The sequence below is a fragment of the Camponotus vicinus genome, unplaced genomic scaffold, assembly GCF_025532165.1.
Source record: "Camponotus vicinus isolate PSW18456_S1 unplaced genomic scaffold, iyCamVici1.0 SCAF_4, whole genome shotgun sequence".
Lineage (NCBI taxonomy): Eukaryota > Metazoa > Arthropoda > Insecta > Hymenoptera > Formicidae > Camponotus > Camponotus vicinus.
In genome coordinates, this window is record NW_028141976.1 from 22,632,064 (window position 1) to 22,654,689 (window position 22,626).

Consider the following 22,626-nt stretch of genomic DNA (forward strand, 5'->3'; position numbering starts at 1 on the left):
ACGCTGCAAATGAAATTTGTCTATCGTAGTATGCGAATCACGAGACTACTTCTCCTTGCGAGAAGCATAGCATAGGTTTATCCACGTGCGCCACTATTCCCCCTCATTCGCTTCTCGTATCTTCAATTTCTGCCTATGCTCGTGGTCGTTGCGGTCCGCAATAGTAGCTTTGTACGTATAATTGAATTTACATGCGGATAACGGCATTTCAGATGGGTCACTTCTATACGATCACTCCTCGTCCGTTACGTAAACTTGACACATCAATCGCGTCTTACATCTACGCAGTATGCGAATCTAATGACATAATGAGAGCTTTCGGCAACGAACAAATCATATGTAGAAAGATAGTAAAGATAGTGAGATAAAAATCGAATTCAGTAGTAATCTTCAAACTATAAAACAATAAATTAAACAATATTTAATGTGCATTATACATACAAACCGTAATGTGTGAATGATAAATAATCATTATAACATCGTAGAAATATTTTAATATAAGAATTTATTCTATAATTTGTTTTTATTCTAAATTTGTTGATAAAAAAAATAATATAGAGCATTATAGATCAAATGTAATTATATATATATGATTAAAAATTATTGTTATTAATATATATACATATATATAATATAAATATTGATAACATTAAATTAAATATTTTATGATGCAAAGTGCAACAAAAATCATAACATAAATTAAAAAGAATATTGATAAAAAAATAACTGAATAATTATTAATGAATTAAATAAATAAATAAAAATAAGAAAAATAAATAAAAAAATATATATAACATTTTACTAAGATTTTTTAAATTTAAATTAATAAAAATATATTTTTATTTATTTTTAGATATTTTTATATAATTTTTATCTACTTTTTTCTTAATTTATTTAATAAATTTATTTTACAGCTACTTTTTATTAGCACTTTTTGATTTATCCTATGATTTTATTCTGTATAATAAAATATTTAATTCAATTGATGTATGTATTATCGAATTTTTGCTACACAAAGTTGTCAAAGTAATCTTAAAATTTCAAAATATGTTTATCAAGAGTTAAATTTAATTTTTTATTTATTCAAATCACATAAAAAGATATTTTGTATCTAATTTAGCACTACTTATTAAAGCGTAAGAAACGTGAACAAACGTTGCCAGTATACGTTCATTAACGGAGCTTCCAATAGATGTTAAAACAATATTGTGAATTGCCTCTACAGCCTTGATCAAGATAGGGTATTTGCATGAGGAAATTGGACGGATTCACTGCGCGTTTACATCGCTCTCGCGTTTGCGAATCGAAGCAACGCAAATTTGTTTATTACTTTTATAATACGCGAAATATAAACGTTCATTATTTTTATAATACGCGAAATATATATATATATATATATATATATATATATATATACAAGGTGACCCATTTTAACTTAGGCAGCCAAATAACTCGAAAAATAAGCAAGATAGAGAAAAATGTTTTAGACAAAAGTTGTATGGTTTCGAGGGGGCCATAAGATGGTATCATTGGTTTGACCTTGAAGAGTCATTTGAAGGTCACGTGAAGGTCACTTCAATTTTTTTAAATGGAACATCCTATATATTTTTGTACATTCTTGTAGCTCATCTTGAGAGCTTTCCAAAACACTATAATTAAGTACATTTTCGTTAAGTACTTTTTGAGTTATGAGGCTTGAAATAATTTCTTAATTTTACATAAACCGTAAAATATCTTGTAAAATATTCATTTTTCGATTACCTTACCTTAATAGTTTTATGTACAAAATAATGAGAGGAATCAATTGGTGTAAAGAAAACACATAGTTGTTTCGAAGAAAAAATATGTAATTTGCAATTAACAATTCCATATTTTTTCTTAAAAACAACTATGTGTTTTCTTTACACCAATTGATTCCTCTCATTATTTTGTACATAAAAGTATTAAGGTAAGATAATCGAAAAATGAATATTTTACAAGATATTTTACGGTTTATGTAAAATTAAGAAATTATTTCAAGCATCATAACTCAAAAAGTACTTAACGGAAAGGTACTTAATTATAGTGTTTTGGAAAGCTCTCGAAATAAGCTACAAGAATATGTAATGAGAAAATGTAGGTTCCATTTAAGAAATTGAAGGTGACCTTCACGTGACCTTCAAATGACTCTTCAAGGTCAAACCAATGATACCATCTTATGGCCCCCTCGAAACCATACAACTTTTGTCTAAAACATTTTTCTCTATCTTGCTTATTTTTCGAGTTATTTGGCTGCCTAAGTTAAAATGGGTCACCCTGTATATATAAAAGAAATCTTGATGTATAATACTATATATCGTCTATCTGCGAGTTATTGTGACGTAAAATTTCCATTACATTTATAATTTGCAAAGCTTAAGTAAAAGGTATTCCTTAACGTAAAGAACAATACCATCATGATGATACTGTCGTGAACACACACTAGATTCTTCCGGCGTTGGATCGGCCAAGTGGAAACACACGTAGTAGCAACCACGGCACGGTGTTCCACGCGAATAATCGTTAAGCTCGAACCTTTGTAATCTCGCGAGATCAGATCGTGAGCGCGTTCCCGGTTGAAATGGAATAATTGAATACAAGTTGCCAAAGTGCAATTGACTTAGCCGTGGCCGATACGAAACTAAGTTATTCCCGGAATTGTATCTAGGGAATGGAGCGCGCGAATGGAGGATACGACCCGACGGAATTTCATTCTACCGTTATGAATATTTTGTCTCGCAATGAGACTCCCTCCGCCGCGCGTTCCAAACATCTTTCATCTTGCGAATCGCAACGCCTCTTTTCTAACGTATCCGTTTAGTTGATGTATAATAAATTTCATTCGTAAATACGAAATATCGAAACATGCCAGCGTGTAAATTGAAAATATAGATCAGATTAAAACAAATTATAAATTAAAAATATAACAAATCTGTAAATAGTAGAGTCATATATATCTTGATAAACATTTTACAAAATCATAAGATGACTACTAATTCAATAGTGACTATATTCCTCCGATTCGTTACGAATTCGTTACGAATAATAAAATTGGCTTTCATTTTCGATCTGCCAATATAAATTATTATGTTATCCATTCGTTACGACTCAACTGATCTCGCGAATAAATAAATAATTTAAATTTTATAGTTGGGTCGCTGTCGCGCACAATTAAATGAGAAATTGATATGACAGCGAAAGCAAATGGGTAATGACGAGCGTCAGAACAAGATACGCTGCTGGAAGGAGGAAGGTAGAATGAGCGACGAGATAGAATATAAAAGGGGAGAGAGAAAAGAAAAATGTGGTCTCGGCATTGTTAACGCGGAACGGTACGTACGTAATTAATTTCATTTATAAATCTTGCGGCCGGTCATTACGAGGCTTGACTTTCACGAGTGCGTCGGGTAAAACGAGCTAGTGCCCGTCAGCAATGCCTCTTTTGCATCCTCTAATTGGCAATTAAATATCGACCGTAACGGAACCGAATGCCATCGATGCTAATTTATCAAGCACAAACCGCGATTTTTGCCTCGTCCATTATTTTTTTCCATTATATTCCGCTGGATGGCCGTCAACGCGATCGTGCTTAGCGATTCGTCGCGTGAAGCTGGAAAGCAAACTTCTGCAGAAACGTAATTACGGGTTCTCAGATATGTACGGGTATCGAATGGAATTTTCTGAATCTTGTTTTCGATAATGTTCGCGAATTCCTCCGGATAGAGTTCATACATTGTCGGGCGCGAAATAAGATGCCTATTCCAACTAAATGTTACGCGATCATGAACGAAGATTCGACAGTTTGTGTTTAAGAGACGAATACGTGCGCTACACTTAGCTGTGTAAAGACATTTCTATTGATTCATATTACTTTTGTTTAGAATTCTTTCTCACATACAAATCTTGAATAATTAACTAAATAAATAATAGAATATATATGAGATAAAAGGGATACAGGGAATATATAACATATATATTTCATTTAAAATTAATTTTAGAATCCAATTATTTATACTTCTTTTTGGATTAATTTGTGAGATATATGAAAGTCTATCTAAATGAAGAGGAAATTAAATGAAAGATTCAAATCAAATAAAAAATTCAGCTTCATTAACTGCGAAAAAATAGCACAACGACTAATCAGTCATGCATAAACTTGACAGTAATGTACATTTGACGAGAATATGTGAGAATGGCATAGTTGTCAATGTTATCGATTTAGCCCTTCATGCCTAAGATAAACCGCGATCGGTAATCCATCGAAACACACGGATGTATCTCGTACCTTGAGTCTTCTCGTTCGTTGCAGTATCTGCTCACGATTGCGCGCGCTAACCGAGTCTCCGTACGATCTCCGGCGCATCAGCCATTCTCTCTGCAACAACAAACAATCCCTGAAGCTACTACTACTACTACTACCATCACTATTACTACTACTACTACTATTGCTACTACCACTTCTACTACTACTACTACTATTACCAGTTTGGTCCAGTGAAACTTTCAACCTAAACACGTCGCCGCGCTACGTCTGACTAAAGGCTTTATTTACTTTTTGTGAGAGTTTAGCGCGACGAGGAGATAACCTCTACGACTAGCGCGCATACGTCTGCACTTGTATACATGCGAGAGTATACTGGCGGCCGCAAATTTGCGGACAGATGTGGTTGTAGATTGCTGTTTGCCATGAAGAGGCGTACCTCGACGAAGGTGCGAGTAAACACGACATACGAGTAATATCTTTCTAGATATAACGAAGCTGAGTGTAATACCGATATATATATGTGTGTATATGTTATTTATGCGTTTATGCATTTTCTACAAATTCCTATATTTCATAAATCTTATAAATCTAAATATTGCATTGGATACAGCAAATAATATTAAAAGCTTCTAACATATTATTCAGTAACATTAATCCATATTTATTTAATATTAAATAGATGGCGCGACGCTTGTTTAAGTATCAAAAATTTGTGTTGATATATTTAAAGCGAGAGCGTCAAATATTAATTTAATCTATTAGCGCTTGACCCAAAAAAATTTATTGAACACAAAAATTTCCGAAATATGTAAAAAGTATTTTTAAATGCAAAGAATTTATTATTTTCAAGTAATAAAAGTGGTAAAAATCTCAGAAATTACAATAAACACAAACATTCACGTTTGATTGATTCTAACCCGTCATTTACACAAGGAGAAACAGATCGATGATGTAATATATATTTGCAAAGGAAATTTCATGATTATGAAAACCATGCTTGATTCTAAACAAGAATTAAATATTTCTCTTTGTAACTGCAAACTATATCATGCTTACGAGTCTTGGAACAGTGAGGTCGATCGAACGAGTTGCATCGAAAATCGTGAGCTGCCAAGTCGACTTGAATCCGATACAAAGTAGATTATGCAAATGCTCATCGAACGAAGTCGATGACGAAGAAACCAGCAGAGAGGTTGAAGATGAGACAGCACAAAAGAAACGTAGAACGGGATAAACCGAATCGTGGGAAACGGGAGAAAAGATAAAGGTGGCGATCGAAAGATAGATGGAAGGAGAGAGAAAGAATCCCATCACACGAAGACGAGAAAAAATCACATCTAACAGAAGGAACAGATCAGTCATGATAAATTTAACAGTGGCTTCCTTAAAAAATAGATCCAAGGAATGAATTTCGTATTTTTTCATTTAAGCACACGTCGAATCTTCTTGTCTAATATATTTAATGTACACTACCATAAGTAATTGAAAATCTTTATTCTCTTATTACTGTCGTATAAAATAGTATGATTATTAAAATATCAGCACAAATTTTTAATGCTTGAATAAACATGTTACCTATTAGTATTAAATAAACACGAAATTGTGTATTGAATAATATATTAGAGGTTTTTAATATTTTTTGTATCCAAAAATTATATCACTATACAAGACTTATTAAAAGATATCATAATTAATCTACTATATCATAATCTTATTATCATAATTAAATCATAATATTGATTTTATAATATTATAATCATTTATTAAACAGCACAAATAATTATATGTATAATAAATATGTATATGTATTTGTGCGCGCGCATGTATATATAATTATGGAAAGCATACTAAAATATTAAAAAATCATATTTTATATGTTAAATATAATATTTTACAACGTAATCTGTTGTATAATTACAAATTAAAATAATTGCTTACTGAATGATCACATATTTATGGATTTATTTTAAGATTTAGTAATATCTGATTGGAAGTATTTTTTTTATTGGTGATACAATATTAAGGATCCAAACTAACTAACATCACGTGTAATTGGCCATAACATTTCTTAATGAATCGATATAATTATAGATATTCTGTCAGTGTTCCTTTAGCCATCACTGTCATCCGCGGACATTTCGTCGGCTTACTCTCGTCGACGTTTCATTTAAACTGTCCATGACGGCAATGTCAGCGGCGGCAGTGATGGCGGCGACTTCGTCGGGAACAAATTTGCCCCCGTATATTGCTGTACTTATCTGCTCCGGTACCTGGGCGTACCCAGTAATCCCGGATAATAGCCTGCGAGTGTACAACGAGCGCGCGCGCGCTTATATAAGAAACACCCGGATAAAAGTCCCTCCGGGTCTTCTCTCCACGGCGTTCGCCGTTAGAGCGGAAATTCCTGTTCGCCTGTACTTGGATCTGGTATCGGCGAAGTTCGATTGCGCAATTGAAGCTTTTTACGGCTTTACGTGTCGCGGTTCTCTATAGCGTCTAATTGCGGATAACGTATTGCCATGACGCCGCCCTTTTGCGAGATGCCTTCCTATAGCACATCTTATACTTTCGCGTGATAGGATTCCTTGACTTATTTGATGTCGATTTTTAATCAGAAGATTTATATTCGGGCGTTCTTTTTATTTTATATAAATCTTTGCGATAAAATATGGATTTAAAAATCCTAAAGTAAAGTGCAATTTAAGTTAAATAAACAATGAACTATTGTTAACTATTCTTATCTTCAATGCTTTTAATCTATATGTAATAGCATAATATTTATGAAATTTATTAATCCATACTATTAATTATAGTTAATATATTGTATTTGATAAAATATTTTTCATATATTTAATGAAATTTTTTTATTTGATTCTTCAAAAGAAAAAACAAAAGAAAAATTTAAATTTAATTTAGGGGATACTCTATAAGATGTATCAATTTTATAATAAATTCTACGTGGTATGAGTTTTTAAAAAATATATATTAAATTAAAGTAACTTGTATGACTGACGGGCGGCAAATGTGTATGCACGCTAAACGAGTTTTATCGTTGCTCGCGGCGCTTAGAAAAGGAAACCTCGTCCTTGCTCATCCAACGGAGGTGAAACACCTTGAAACTTTTTACCGTGAACCCACCATCTCCGCCCGCGGCTCCAGGATGTTGGGGGACCCTCGTGATGCAGTAACGAAGCATTTCCGCTTGTCCCGAGGCGCGCTTAAAGAGAAAGGGTTTCCGACGTTCCGAGGGTGGGTTGATGGCTGCTCCCGTGAAGCCACGTGAAATTTTAATTTCCAATCTGCTAAAATTGTTCCCGCGAAAACGGTACAACACGACGGAGCGTAACTCTCGGATTCCTTTTCTTTCAGACACACGCGCAAAGGAATACACCGGTATCGGTCCGCGACCAGATGCTGCATGGTGTATGAGAAAGGCTCTCGCGTACCGTAAACCCTCTATTGCATTTCGCCAGCCGCGATAGAGAAACCATGAAAAATTTACAGATCGCTCACCCTCGCGAGCCGAACCGCTCAAAGATTGCGAGAATTTACTGCATCTTCCGACTATTAGGCATATTTTCTATCGCGCACCTGCCGTCTCGTGCAGAATTTTACGATTTTGATGATTCGAAAACCGAAGAATATCGACTAGTGCAATTATAAAATATCATATTTTATGAATCTAGATATCATTAGAATTGCTTATGTTTTATTTACTGCATATTTAATTTATGAAATTTGTGTCATTACCGCCTTACCAGAAATATGAATCTTTTTAGAAAATATTATACATGTCAAAATCCTTGCTATATTGCTATCGTTGCTTGTAATAAATAAATAGTAATATTTATGCGATTATTGACGATTTTGAGAAATCTATTTAGACGAAAATCTACTGAAAAAGACTACTGATAAAAAAATAAATACACTGTAGCAATAAAATGTAGATGAACTGTGCGAGTATCGCATATAAAGAGAAAAAAAATACATGTGAGAAAAAAGTAATTCCGAATTAATAAAATATGAAAAAAAAACTCATGAGAAATATTTCAGAGATTTCATTAAAATTTTAATAATTTACTAACTGTAATATGAAACAATGGGAACGATAATTTAATTATTAAAAGAGACGTATATAAATTTTGGCTTTTACACTGAAGTGTGATTATCGCAATTAATGAATTAAAGTAATTTCCGAATTAAATTTTCGGCGATAAACTGCGACGTACTTCTTCCGCGCGCATCCTTCAGACAAATGGACGAAGAGGATTCACGACGCTCATCACCGTACACGTACACGATTGCTAGGAATACAATTCGTCGTATGCAGCCTCTAATTCAATATTGCGTATTCGTGCCGAGAAAATAGGAAATAGACGCCAACGAAAATAGCACGCCCGAGCTCAAGAACAAGAGTCGCGTATTTATTAAATTGAAGTTACGAAGCCGTGCTCGTTGTCGACTCCTTCGTGGAGAAGTGCTACGTCTTCCGTGAAAGTGTTAACTGCGTCCTCGCAAATACGACACGACGGAGTTTTCTTCGCTTCGCTTATCCGGCGACAGAAACCTCTCTTATAGCAACTTATGAACGGGCTAGCTTCACGCGATAAAGTTCCCATTTTTCGAATCGAGCTTCTATTTCACGTCAAAAAAACTTCTCACGTCCGTTTTTCCATGTTATTCAACTGAATCCATTCAAATTGATCCCTTACTATACGATCAATATTCGACATAGATGTGTTTTACTCTATACTTTTCTGTCAAAGTTGTCCATAGAAGTTTCGCATGCGAAACACTGAGCTACATTGAGCAACGATGAGCATCGATGATGCCGAAGAATTAATCGAATTATCGCATTAATCGAATCACGGTTACGTTCCTACCGTAACACGTGTAACTTCGTCGGGCCAAGAGAACGTTGTTTATTAACGTACGTACTCTCGGTACGATCCAGTCCGTAACGTAATTACCTCACATCGAGGACACTAACAGCGAAGACGCAGCAATAAACATCTAGCGAGATAAAAGGATAAGGATAAAAGAAACGCGGGCGAAGATAAATTTCGCGATAAAAGCACAAGCGAACTCGGCACGCCAAGTTTTAATGACATTCTCGAGTAATATAAAATACTTTTATACTCATTATCAAGAGAGCAATATAGAAAACGTGAATTATCGAAGCGAGGAAACTTTCCTTGTCCCGGAAACTTTGATCGAACGCGCGGGCGACAGATAAGTTTTCGGAAATGAGAATTGCGTGCCGTGCCTCTAAATCTCGCTTCAACAATCTGATCCCGATTTTCTATCTGTAGATAGAGAAACGTCGGAGAAATATCGCGCATTTCAAGCATGTCAGAATTCTGTGTAACCGTAACTTATAATGTATAACGAAAAATGAACTATCAAGAAACATATTTTTTTTCCTATGTCAAATATAATAATATATATAATTGCGCGAATCTCAAATATATTTGTATTTTATATATTCTCGCAATATCTCTTTTTTATTGTATTACTTTATAATTTTGTTATATATGTATCTATTATATTATATATTTCATTTTTCTATTGCTCAACTGGTATTTGCTCTGAATTAATACCAATAATAAAGATATTAATAAATCGGATAATAATGAAGATTATTATTATTATTATTTCATAAAAACGTGTGTACCTTTGCTTGTATCTCGTCCTTATCAGGACCCAGGGATCGATCAGGTCTTGGCACCGATAGACTCCTATATTCTTCGATGGTATACGGACGATATCCTGGTTTCTTCGACTTGTCCAAGTCACTATGTTCGCATTGCTCTCCGGGAAAGGAGATATTCGAACGTATTCCTCGATGCGGTATCTCGCAGGATCGTGTAGAATGCGTACGAGTAACGTGACCTTCGATAAAGCGACGATAGAAGCTGAGCTCGCTACTGTCGTCCCTTGAGGTGCCTGGAAGGGATGAACGACCCTCGTCCAGACTGAGCTCCCTGGACTGGCTGTCACCGCAAATCGACAGGGTGGAATCCTCCGGAGACCGAATGCGCGGACGCCTCTGGATGCCTGAGAACAAAAAGAAAACGGTAAATTTTAACTTTCCATATCAATAAAAGACACGCGGGCAACATTGCCGAAATTAGCTTTTATGAATATAACGGTGAACAATCATTGTCACATGAAAACGACTGTATGCACCAAATCCTTTGATTTATTTAATTATGAATTATGTTCTTTATTCATTGGTACAGACAGAAGAATGGATTTCATGCGAGAAGGAAAAGTGACATGAAAAGCGGCGGCCAGTGACATGAGAAATGACGCTATCGACTTTTCGAGATAGGAGCGGCTTTTTGTTGAAGAGAATAATGCTTGAAAAGTTCGCACGTCATACCTCTATAAGATGACAGAACTTTTAAATGCAAAGGTAAGAGGGACATTATAATGTTAACTGTTGTCTATCAAATCTTATTCTATAATCGGTTGAGAAATGTGCCACGTGAATTACATTTTCATAAATGCAATACTAAATTATAATTTTAATCTTGATAACTTAGATAATCTTAGATAATCTCTTTCTAATCTATTTTATTTTATTTAAATCAAAAATACAAATATATACATATATATATGTATATATATATTTGTATTTTTGATTTAAATAAAATAAAATAGAATAGATTATATTATATATATATATATATATATATATATATATATATATATGAAATTAATTTATTTTTTTAAAGAAAGAGAATATGCATTTCTTGTAAATAATTATTTAAATAATTATTTAATATGATCTGTGTGTGTATCTTTTTTTGTATATGAAACAATTTTATCTTTATAATCGAAGAATATGTTTATACATCGCAAAAAACATAACTGGATAACAATTTTGGGAAGTTCCATATATTTTACACAAAACGAAGGTTAATATCTTTCATCATACAACTTTGCTATACCATAATATATAGAAACTGTGATAACTATGCCTACATTATGTCGCGATGGAATCTCTTTCATGGTGGATTTCTCACGCAAATTTCATGCCTTACAATGAGAGAGAGAGAGAGAGAGAGAGAGAGAGAGAGAGAGAGAGTGTGTGTGTGTGTGTGTGTGTGTGTGTGTGTGTAAGAGAGAGAGATTTAGATAAAATCCAAATATATTTAATATTCCCGATTGTGTAGACTTTACGCTTAATCGAAATTCATGTATACGACAGACGGAAATTTTTATTTCCAATAAAAATGAAAAGATCCACGAACTACACAAAAAGATTCCTTTTTCTGAATAGAGAAAAGAAAAATTTTGCACATTTGCATTTATAAATCTATAATTGCTTTGAGCATAAAAATAATTTTATTTAAAAGTTTACTTTAGGAAAAAGAGATAAATCGTAGAGATAAATCTTTTACAATGCATTTCTGAAATGATGATTTTAATCTTTGTATTCATAAAAGTACTTTTGAAAATACTTTTGAATTGGTACATTTGTCGGCATATTTCTCATAAAAGAACTCAAAAGAGATGTAGCTGATATACGAATTCTGTTGGCCTCTCACTTTCGCAATTTAAAAATCTAGCTACTTTAAAAAAGAGAATGACAACGTCAAGTTATCCAACGAGACTCATTCGCCGGATTGAGAATCTTCCCTCGTCCCTTCCACTCAGTCTCTTCCAGCGGCGCGAACACACCCCGCTTCTAATCACGAAAGAAAGTAAATGTCCTCGGGGAAAATTGCATCGTTTCATGTCATCCTTTTTTATCGGGACCGCCGACGGCGGTGAAAAGATGGTGAAGGAGACGGGGTTGGCGGCGCATTTCGGCATTATTCCACGTGAAGGAGAAATCTCATCTGATTAGGGACTAACTGAATCTACGACGATAAAGCTCCGAATACGAAGTCCAACCAGGCTTAGCCAGTTCTGGTCGACATGGTACGAATGCGTTACCAAGCTTTTTGTCGATCTTCGCGTTACTCCCGTTGCTGCGCAGGTTACATTTTGACGAAGAATTTTGCGCCTCCGGGGAACATCGCTCCGTCGACATATGACAACAACGACGATTCGCGTCATCTTTTTCTTTTTCACCTTTCCCAACGACATTGTTCCCCTTTCTTATACGAAGCCGCGATTCGTTCCACGTCGCGTTGCTCTCCTGTCGTCGTCGGACGAATCTTCTTCTCTCTCCACTCGTAGTTATCAAATTTCTGCCGCCAGTTATTCTCGCGTACCTGTCCCCACGTACGGTCCCATTGGATTCTGTCGTATTGTCTAAAATGTTATCAGAACACGAAATTAGATATAGTATTTTCTACATATCGAAGCTGCATTTGCATAAAATCTAAATAAGTCCGCATATATATAATGAATATTAATAAATAGAAAAGTATACGAGTGTACGTTACACGTTATAAGATGTCAATGTATACTAGTTATAAAGAGAGAACTAGATGCGAACTTATTTAAATTTTATATTATGCAGCTTTCATACACACATGTGTAGAAAATACTATATCTAATCTCATGTTCTGATAACATATAGACAATATATATAATGAATACTAACAAATAGAAAATTATACGAGAGATATTACGTATTACATCATCACCACATATTACATTGTCCACGTTACCATTATATTATACATTACTTGCATCTAAATAACATCAATTTGTGCAACAGCAATAAGTGGTATGGCCTGTTCTGTGTGTGTGTGTGTGTGTGTTAACGTTTAACATTGATTTATTACTTAAAGTTTCCAACATTTTTTCCGGAACATAATAAAATCACTCTTATCCTATCCATTCTTTCTGCTAGGATCGATAAGCGAGTTTTCTTGCCATTCGTGTTACACCCCCGCGCTCTGCCTTATTCCGTCTAACTTTGCTCGTCGCTTTAATTATCCCGCGGAGTTTTACATTACCACGAACGACCACGAGTCTCGACCAGAGATATTACGTTTTATATTATATAATTAGTACTGTCGTTAACGAGGCGATCGATCGCCTTCAGTTCTGCGTTCGCTTCGGTTCCGAGCTCCCAAACTGCCGTCGAACTTTCGATCGATTTCCCGACGACCGCTGGTAAGTCAACTACTATGCGCCGATCATTAATTAATTAGCACGCGATATCCGGGAACTCGCTCGTTCGTCCGCAAAAGCCGCGGCTTTCCAGGTTATAGGAAATCGAATTGCATTACGCAGAGCATCATTTTGCAACGCTGTTGTCTTTTTATTATTTGTAATACACACGCACGCACATACGCGTGCAATTATCTTTTGCTAATGAAAAAAAAAAAATATTTATCCAATACAATGGAAATGTAAAATTTTTTAATCTCGGAGGATATATATATATATATATATATATATATATATATATATAAAACATGAAAATATATATATATATATAAAACATGAAAATTTTTTTTTAATAATTTTTAATTTTCCAAAATTTCCAAAAAGTAGTATATATATATATATATATATATATATATATATATATATACTACTTTTTGGAAATTTTGGAAAATTAAAAATTATTAAAAAAAAATTTTCATGTTTTTTCTCTTTTATATCTAAATTTATTATATATGTTACATCATACATCATAAGTTCTTCCTATTTTTAAAATTTATGACAATTAATTCAGCATACATAATCTCACAAAAATAACGGAAAAGTTCGTTCAAAAATATATTGATATACTCTATTGCATTGCACAGCTATTCTTATTATAAAATCCTTCTTTCGCGAACTCGAATCTACAAAACTAATTTTATATCTTTCATACCTTTTATTTCAATGTCGTTATGCCTTTTATGCAATGTCGTTAATATTGGATTTATATGAAATGAAACGTCCTTGACAAATGTATCAGCAGATGAGGATTTGATTGCTATGAGATTATTATCATTATCATTCTCATTCTTATCATTATTCATCAAGATATTCTTCTCCAATGAATCTCCCTCAATATTATCTAAAGAATCCAAGGAATACTTCGACATTTTTGTGAAATTTTCATTTAGCACGAAAAAATGTTAATAAACACACTGTATAACATATATGCATTGACATCTGATAATGTCAATGATGATGTCAATGTCATGTATGATGTACGATATGAAATTAATCTTAACTAATCAGTAATCTTAACTGATTTCTATTTTTCGTGTGGCAAACTTCGCACTTTTTTCTATTCATGACATAGAACATATAAATCATGTATATAAAATATGCATAGACTTATAGAAAAAATTAATTAATTAATTAATTTTAGATCGATATTTCAACAATTGTTCAAAAATTAATAATTTTTAAACAATTTTTGAAATGTCAATCTAAAATTGCATATATAGGTTGAACTTGAGCAAAACTATCGGGAACTCTTGCTAAAAATAATGATATTCAACGCGTTTTGGTACTTCAGAGGTAAGGATGTCGTTCTAGAATCCCGAAATTAGCACATTTTTTCAATTTCAATTTTTTAATATAAGGAATGCGGAACTCTTTTTAATTTTTATCAGGAACTGTAGAACTGAAAAGTGCTATCAGAACTCTTAGTATTTTTTTGAAATTCGTAAATTGTAGAGGGCCAGCTTTACAGACACATTGTCTTCTTATATATATATTTTTTGCCTTATTTTATATGTTTATTAAAAGCAAGTTTAAAAATTTGTTAGGTTCCTGTTTTATATTCTATGTCATAGCAATCATAAATATTTATTAAGATACATTAGAAATCAGTTAATTTATTAACTTATTAATTAAAAATTTAAGCTCGTTTGGCAATAGTATCATACATCATCTAAACAATATATTTATTATATAATGTTATTTTTATGCATTATAAAGAAACAAATTATGAGAAATCGGTAAAGTAAATCGGTAAAATAAATACTCTGGTCTTAATAATAATGATTAAACAGTAAATTCCAAATTAACTTTGTGTTACATATGTTCTATTAATTATCATTACCAATTATCATTATCTATATTTTACAAACTATTTTAGTAACTGTTGGCTATATATCAGCTGCTAACATATAAAAAACCGACAGATATATATGTATATGATATCTTATCATCTGTTGCTAACTTTTAGAATCCTTCTTTTCTCACTCTGTCTTTCTTTCTCTGTTGTATAGATATATTTTTATTTCATTTTTTGTTTAAAATTTTATTAAATAAGTTGGACGATTTAACATGATGCATGATAATCATGTAAATAACATATAAATATAAATATCATATAAAAAGTACTAAATAAATTATCGCATTTCCAAATCTCGCAAAAAAATGGAAAAATTGTTCTTACATGTATTCTGATGATCTCAAATCTAACATAATTATATTGTGGTTTTTAATTAATAATATAGAATAATTTTTGGTTTTATAATGGCCAATTATGCATTATATGTATATGTATGTATGTATGTATGTATGTATATATATATATATATATATATATATATATATATATATATGTGTGTAATGACCAATACAGAAAGAAACGTTTAATTGCCAATGATTGATATAAACGATGATAAATATGAAAAAGGCACATTTACATCATCCATATATATCGTGTCTATTATATAACTTTATCATACAAAAAATTTCTATCAGCGTCGTTATCAGGTTAATAAGATTATACTTAATCGTATAAGAAGTACAGAAGTTTTCGTCAAGAGCATTTTACTGCAGGAGCACTGCTAACGTAAGTCACAGACTTTATCGTTCATAAAGCGATCAAACATAACACATACCTATTGTAAGCTAATGTATTATATATCATCACATAAAGCTCTGTCATATATATATGTATGTATATTAGAACTACTAAAAGCGTTTCAAGGCGACACCGTCCCTCTGCAGTGTGTTGCTTGATTTTATAGTCGTTTGATCACGTCGGAGGAATGCTTCGCTACGTTCAGCATGGGTGAATCTAGTATTTATCTCATTGATTCATAAGGGCATAATAGATATATTTCAACAAATATTACACAACAGTTTTCAAAAAGCATAATATATTGCCAATGATTATTTCTTTGGACCGTATTTCTGTGTCGTTGAAAACATAATGCGTCATTGCAAACTGGTTTATCAGTTTATCAGTTTTTCTCTCATCTTTACGTATAATAATTAATTCTAGTAAAAACATATCTTGTGCCCATGTATTCTTTTTATATTTATATAATATAAAACTTTGCAAATATCCAAATTTGAATTTTATTAATATAATTGTGTGTGTATATAAATAATATGAGTGTACTTTATGTATGCATATATGTATGTATAATTGTTAAATGTTTATGTCTGTTATCAAAATGAGAAAATACGGAAATATTACGCGTAATAGAAACTTTTAAAAAATAATTCAATATAATGATTCAATATAATAAGATGTTACGGATTTCTGTTTATAGTTTTCTTATCTTATACGGTTTGCAATCAAATAATTTATCAAAAAATTTAATTAATTTGTGCAATTAAATTCTCGTACGATTGAAACAAAAAGATTTAATTATAATTTGTTTGGAATAATGAATATTTGTTTGGAAAGTATGAATAAATTATACTTAATTATGATACATTTGTTACGATTCATAAAGCTAATTAGATAGATAATCAAATACGATGAAAGTTTCAAAATAGTATACAATTCTTAGCAAGTATTGATTTGTGTTTCTACTCAGACAAATAATTTCTAATTGATAACGTATACTGGTAAATTTTTGACATTGTTAATATTAAGCTTGCAAATATTATACTGGTTAAATTTTCTGACATTGTAAATATTAAAAAATTATAATCATAATTACAATATATGTATCATAATAAAGATATAATTTATGGTAATTTTGGATTCGACTTACTAATAATATTTTTATCAATAAAAATGTAAATTGTAAATTTAATATTTCAAGATAGTTATTTAAAAAATCATCTCAGATACATGCATCTTTTTTCATGAAATAAAAAAAAAGTGACAATGTTAAAGTATTTTCAATGATCTTTAATGACTTGAAAGCAACTATCACGGTTCTGCTAAATAATCTTCGCGATTTTTTTGGAAGTTATCGAAGTTTATGACATAGATACTTTATTAATAATTGAGGATGCAAATATCAGATTTTTATACATACAAATATGTCTGTTATACAGTATATAAATACTGCTTACAATTTTTTCATGATATTTCGATTATTTATATCGATGTCTCCGCTCCCCCCCCCCCTCTCTCTCTCTCTCGCTCAATTTATATACATTTTACACATTTTATAAACTTAATATATTTATAAGCTATAGTAATAAATAATGTAATTAATAAGAAATTAATGGAATGAGATATTAAAAAATTCTTCAATATTCAATATTTTGCTAATATTTTATTACCGAATTTATTGCAAATTTATTTATCATAAATCTAGAATTCATCACATTTTTCTCCTTTTTCATGTGTATGTATAGCAATGTAAAAAATATATAGAAATCTATACATAAAAATAAAAGTCTTTGAAACACTATTTCTCTACGCGAATTAAAGTATATATCTGTATATGTTTTCTATATTTTATCCAGATTTATCTCGATTCACATTACATCAACAATTATCAAACATTAAATTATTAAGAGAATACATTTGAAACAATAATTATTCCTATATGCTTACTCATGCATTATCAATAACATCAATAACAATCACCTATTCGATACATAAGTGCACTAAATGCATCAAGAGCGTTTATCATTTACACACGTACCATGTGTCAATACTTCCATCAAAAAATTACGACTAAATGTAAATATTACTAAATCATATGTAAACAATTTTGAAAAATTCTATTTTAGCAGCCATTAAAAATAAAACTAATTAAAAACTTATAAAATTTGTAATAATAATAAGATATATATATATATATGTGTGTGCGCGCGCGCGCGCGTGCGTGTGTGTTGCTATATAAATTTGTTGTATTTTGTAAAATTTTTGCAAAAAAATATTTATTTTTTATTTCAAATATTTTTTTAAAAAACATAGTGTAAAATATAAATTAATATTTATTTTATATAGTTTATTTGTAATACATATATTTATATTAAAATAATTTACATATATGCATCTATGTCTTTGTGTGTGTATAAGTTATTCTAATATAAATATATGTATTAGAAATAAAATATATAAAATAAATATTAATTTATATTTTACACGATGTTATATATATAAAAGTAGCAAATATTGTGCTCAATCTTGTTGTCTGTACAAGAGATTCTAATTTCGCTATTTTTATTTTTTTCAGACATTATTTTGCAATACTGTACAGGGAAAATGTTATATATTAATGTCGCCATTTGCCTATCAATACTTCTGCTTGTGATTGGATTATCCGTGGGGTTGAGCGTGAACACCTTTAAAGGACGTGACGCTCTCGATTCGGCACCTCTTATTGATGGGTAATATAATCATATAATTGGGAAATAGTGCAAATAAGAATACATATAAAAAAAACGAATGACTACAATCTATTTTTATTTCATCGATATCATATTTAAAAGCGACATTAATTGTTGATAAATCAATTGATATTCATTGATATCCAAACCAATAGTTACATCAATCAATCATTAATTAGATTGAATGGTCAAACTAGATTTATCTTCATCTTAATCGATAGATTTATTCTTTTGTGCTAATATTTTCTAATTATTCCAATCTTTTTATACATTTTGTTTCATATATTGTTACAATAAACATCGTATCATTGTTTAAAAATAATATCAAGTTTTCTTGTAAAATATAAATAAACAAACAACGAAGATTAGTTTTACTTCGCGTTTTTATCACATTTGCATTCTGTTTTTTCTTTTTTGATTAATTAAATATATATTTATCTCCAATCTCTCATTATGTTCATAGCCATAACGATTTACCATACAATTTGTATCAAATCTTGAGCAACAACTTATCAGCCTTCCATTTCGAAAACGATCTAAGGAATGACAGTGTCTGGGGAAGAAACGCTTGTTTGTCATGTTTCACTGATCTACCCCGCTTAAAGGCAGGAAAAGTGGGTGGACAAGTAAGTCATGATATATCTCGCATATAAGATTATATAAGATTAATTATCTCCAGGAATTTCGCAGCCTATTTATTTTACAATTTATAGATCATTTCATCTTGAATTCATTTTGTCATATTCTACAAGAAATTATATATGTTTCATTATTATTTATATTTCTTATGTTTCTTTTATTGTTATTTTATTTTTCACTGAGTGCCACATAAAAAGATTGTTTTATCTGAATTTTTTTAAAAACTTCATTTTGAGAAAACTTCATTTCACGAGATTTTCCAGATAAGCTTACTCTTATTTATCTTTTACGCGATAACGCAATTTTTAGTTCTGGGTGGCATACACATCATGTGAATCGCAATATAAGGATTCTGTAACGTTAACGTTACGTCAGATTGATGTAATCAAGAGATTAATTCAGCGATATCCAGCCAACTTACAACTGGTCACTGCCGCGGCAGACATTGAGACCACATGGAGGAATGGCAAAATAGCATCTATGATAGCCGTCGAAGGCGGTCATTCACTAGATTCGAGTTTGGCAATCTTAAGACTCTATTATGATCTCGGAGTTCGTTATGTCACCCTGACACATACCTGCAATACACCATGGTACGTGACTGTAAGCGTTGTAAACCGAATTCGGTGGAATCTTTCGCGATCACTTATCGTGATTGAATCTCTATTAAGTGCAAAATTCTCGTATTATGCGGTATTAAATTTCAGTCACATTAAATTTTACAAGTTCTTATCTCTCTTGATAATTGCCTCCCGATAACGCAAATTTTGATGTAATTTATAGGTATAATAATTTTGTTTAGCTTTCTGAATTAGCAGCGCACAAAAATGCTTTATCTTGTATTTAAAATTTTTAATGTAACGAGAAAATTGATGATAAACTTTATTGTTATTTTTATAGGGCCGATGCATCAATTGTAGATGATGGATATGTATACAATCTGACAGAATTCGGGCAAGTATGTGAAAATTATTGAAATTATTAATATTATTTTTTAGTACAATATTTTGATTGTTTTGATGCATATTATTTTATATGATAAATAAAAAATATTCCGAATGTAAGATGACTCTCACAATAGCTAAAAGGCATGATAAATTGATGATATTGGTATGATATATTGAAACTTGATCGAGCGAAAATACGTAATGATTAATTAAAATTAAAGATCTAAAAACATGAATTGCTTTCTTATATAATTATAATAATTATAATATTAGAAAATATTCTTCGAAAATGATATATAATTAATATCTATTAATTATATATTATATAAAAAATGATTTATACGATCGTTTTAAACTAATTTGATAGGACTATTAATTTTTAATTTTAAATAAAAATTAAAAATTTCAATCGTTATTTCTCTTTAAAAAAAAAAAACAAATGATATCTCACAAATTGTAGACAGTGGTTTACGAGATGAATCGAATTGGAATGTTAGTCGATCTGTCTCACGTTTCTCACAATGTTATGAGAGAAGTGCTCGCAATAACAAAAGCGCCCGTCATATTCTCGCATTCGTCCGCTTTCAATGTTTGCAGACATTACAGGAACGTTCCCGATGATGTCCTGCACCTAGTTGTAAGTATATATAAAGAAAATTTTTTATAAAAGAAATGCAAAAATTTCAAAAATATTTTCCTTTTTTTTTTTCAGAAAAAGAACAATGGTATTGTTATGGTGAATTTCTACAGTACTTTCGTAAATTGTAATTCTTCCAGAAACGCGACGATGCAAGATGTCGTAGGTAATGTATTCAATTATTATCCTACACAGTATGTGATTTATAATAATCTTAAAATTTATCATTAATTATTAGTTTGCAAGGACCTTGTAAACCTTGCACGTTAATCTCAAAAGTTAAAGATAATAGCATATATGAAATAATATATAAAAAATTTTTGTTCTCTCTGTCTTTCTCTCTTTTTCTCTCCATAAAAATATCATTTCTAACATTACATAATTTTCTTTTCTGGTGGTCTTTTCTATGGTCATGATTTTTTAATTTTTATGTCGACATCTGACAATGTATCCGATAATGTATCCTCAGTTAATTTTTGTACATGTGAATTTTTAACCTTCTGACCTTCATTTATTGATCTTTTTAGATCATATAAATCACATTCGAAATCTTATCGGCGTGAACCATGTTGGTATTGGCGGAGATTATGATGGTGTAAACGCGTAAGTAATTATTTTAATCCTAATAACACGAATATTATGAATGATACTAATTAATAAGTACAAATAAAATATATTTAATAAAATTAATTAGAGTGCCGATAGGCCTGGAAGATGTCTCAAAGTATCCAGATCTTTTTGATCGTTTATATGAGAATCGGGAAGGAGAACCAACATGGACTAGAGAGGATTTAGAAAAATTAGCTGGAAGAAACTTTATTCGCGTTTTCCAAGCAGTAGAAGCTGTAAATATAAAACCTATAAAAAATATATAATGCATTCATGAGTAATATAAGAATATAATCTTTTAGCCTATTTTTCTTTATTTTATTAATATTTTTTTTTGAAGGTACGAGATTCTTTATCGTCCGAATCACCTCGAGAAAATGTTATAACGGGAAACGAATTATACATTGCACAAAAGAGAGAAGGACTTAATCCAGGCGCATGTCAAACCGCAAAAGAGTAAATATTTCATGAAATATCTAATTCATTGTATAATATTTATTCTAATAAGAATATTAATTTACCGCAAAAAATGGTATTTTTCCTAATATTTAACATTTTCTAAGTATTTTTTATTTTTATATTAGATGGCGTAATGTAAATGCAACATCAGGTACTGAAGAGAAGATTTCAGGAATTCATTAAGACTGAAGCCATTAAGGATGATGAAATTATGAGGAAGAAATCTATTAAAAGTGGAACATCATTCCATGTGGACTCAGGTTAAAGTAAATAGTTTGAAAGCATATAAAACAATATGTGATATTTCATTAAGACGCAATTAATATTAAAGAGCAAAATGTAAAAAAATATTATAATAATTTTATTTATTTTACTTCTATTTTTATATATTATTCGACTTTAGATAAAAGATTTCAAAATGCTTTTAGATTTACGAATATAAAAGTAATATATACCAGAAAATCTAAAAAATTATGAATTTTTATAATTTTTGTGGTTTTTATTAAATTACAAAATTAATTAAGATTTTCATGATACTATACATTTGTATAGAGTCATGAAAACCTTAATTAATTTTTAAATTATTATTTAATTAT

At 30.9% G+C, this 22,626-nt stretch overlaps 2 protein-coding genes across 8 annotated transcripts in view; one reads left to right on the forward strand and one right to left on the reverse strand.

Annotated features, from left to right (window-relative positions):
• The window catches only part of LOC145971123 (beta-1,4-glucuronyltransferase 1-like), a 47,366-nt gene extending 32,980 nt beyond the window's left edge, over positions 1-14,386 (reverse strand). For 2 of the 4 annotated variants that reach the window (XM_083098445.1, XM_083098444.1), the window contains exons 1-4: positions 14,073-14,386; positions 12,149-12,550; positions 9,957-10,339; positions 4,304-4,393 (exon numbers count right to left, since the gene is read on the reverse strand). In XM_083098445.1, coding sequence (XP_082954571.1) covers positions 4,304-4,393; positions 9,957-10,339; positions 12,149-12,550; positions 14,073-14,289 — 1,092 coding nt within the window. In that variant the 5' untranslated portion in view covers positions 14,290-14,386. The remainder of the gene's footprint in view (positions 1-4,303; positions 4,394-9,956; positions 10,340-12,148; positions 12,551-14,072) is intronic. The other 2 variants (XM_083098446.1, XM_083098448.1) reach the window with 2 other exon arrangements.
• Positions 13,292-22,403, forward strand: LOC145971124 (dipeptidase 1). Of its 4 annotated transcripts, none has more exons than XM_083098453.1 (11): positions 13,292-13,363; positions 18,586-18,739; positions 19,203-19,365; positions 19,688-19,971; positions 20,279-20,336; positions 20,786-20,962; positions 21,038-21,128; positions 21,490-21,565; positions 21,657-21,807; positions 21,912-22,027; positions 22,156-22,403. In XM_083098453.1, the coding sequence occupies exons 2-11, from the start codon at positions 18,615-18,617 to the stop codon at positions 22,211-22,213; spliced, it is 1,299 nt and encodes a 432-aa protein (XP_082954579.1). In that variant the 5' UTR covers positions 13,292-13,363; positions 18,586-18,614; the 3' UTR covers positions 22,214-22,403. The 4 variants fall into 4 exon arrangements, with proteins under 4 accessions (XP_082954579.1, XP_082954578.1, XP_082954577.1 ...); XM_083098452.1 differs by lacking the exon at positions 13,292-13,363 and adding an exon at positions 15,911-16,001; XM_083098451.1 differs by lacking the exon at positions 13,292-13,363 and adding an exon at positions 16,128-16,223.
• The last annotated feature ends 223 nt before the right edge of the window (positions 22,404-22,626 follow it).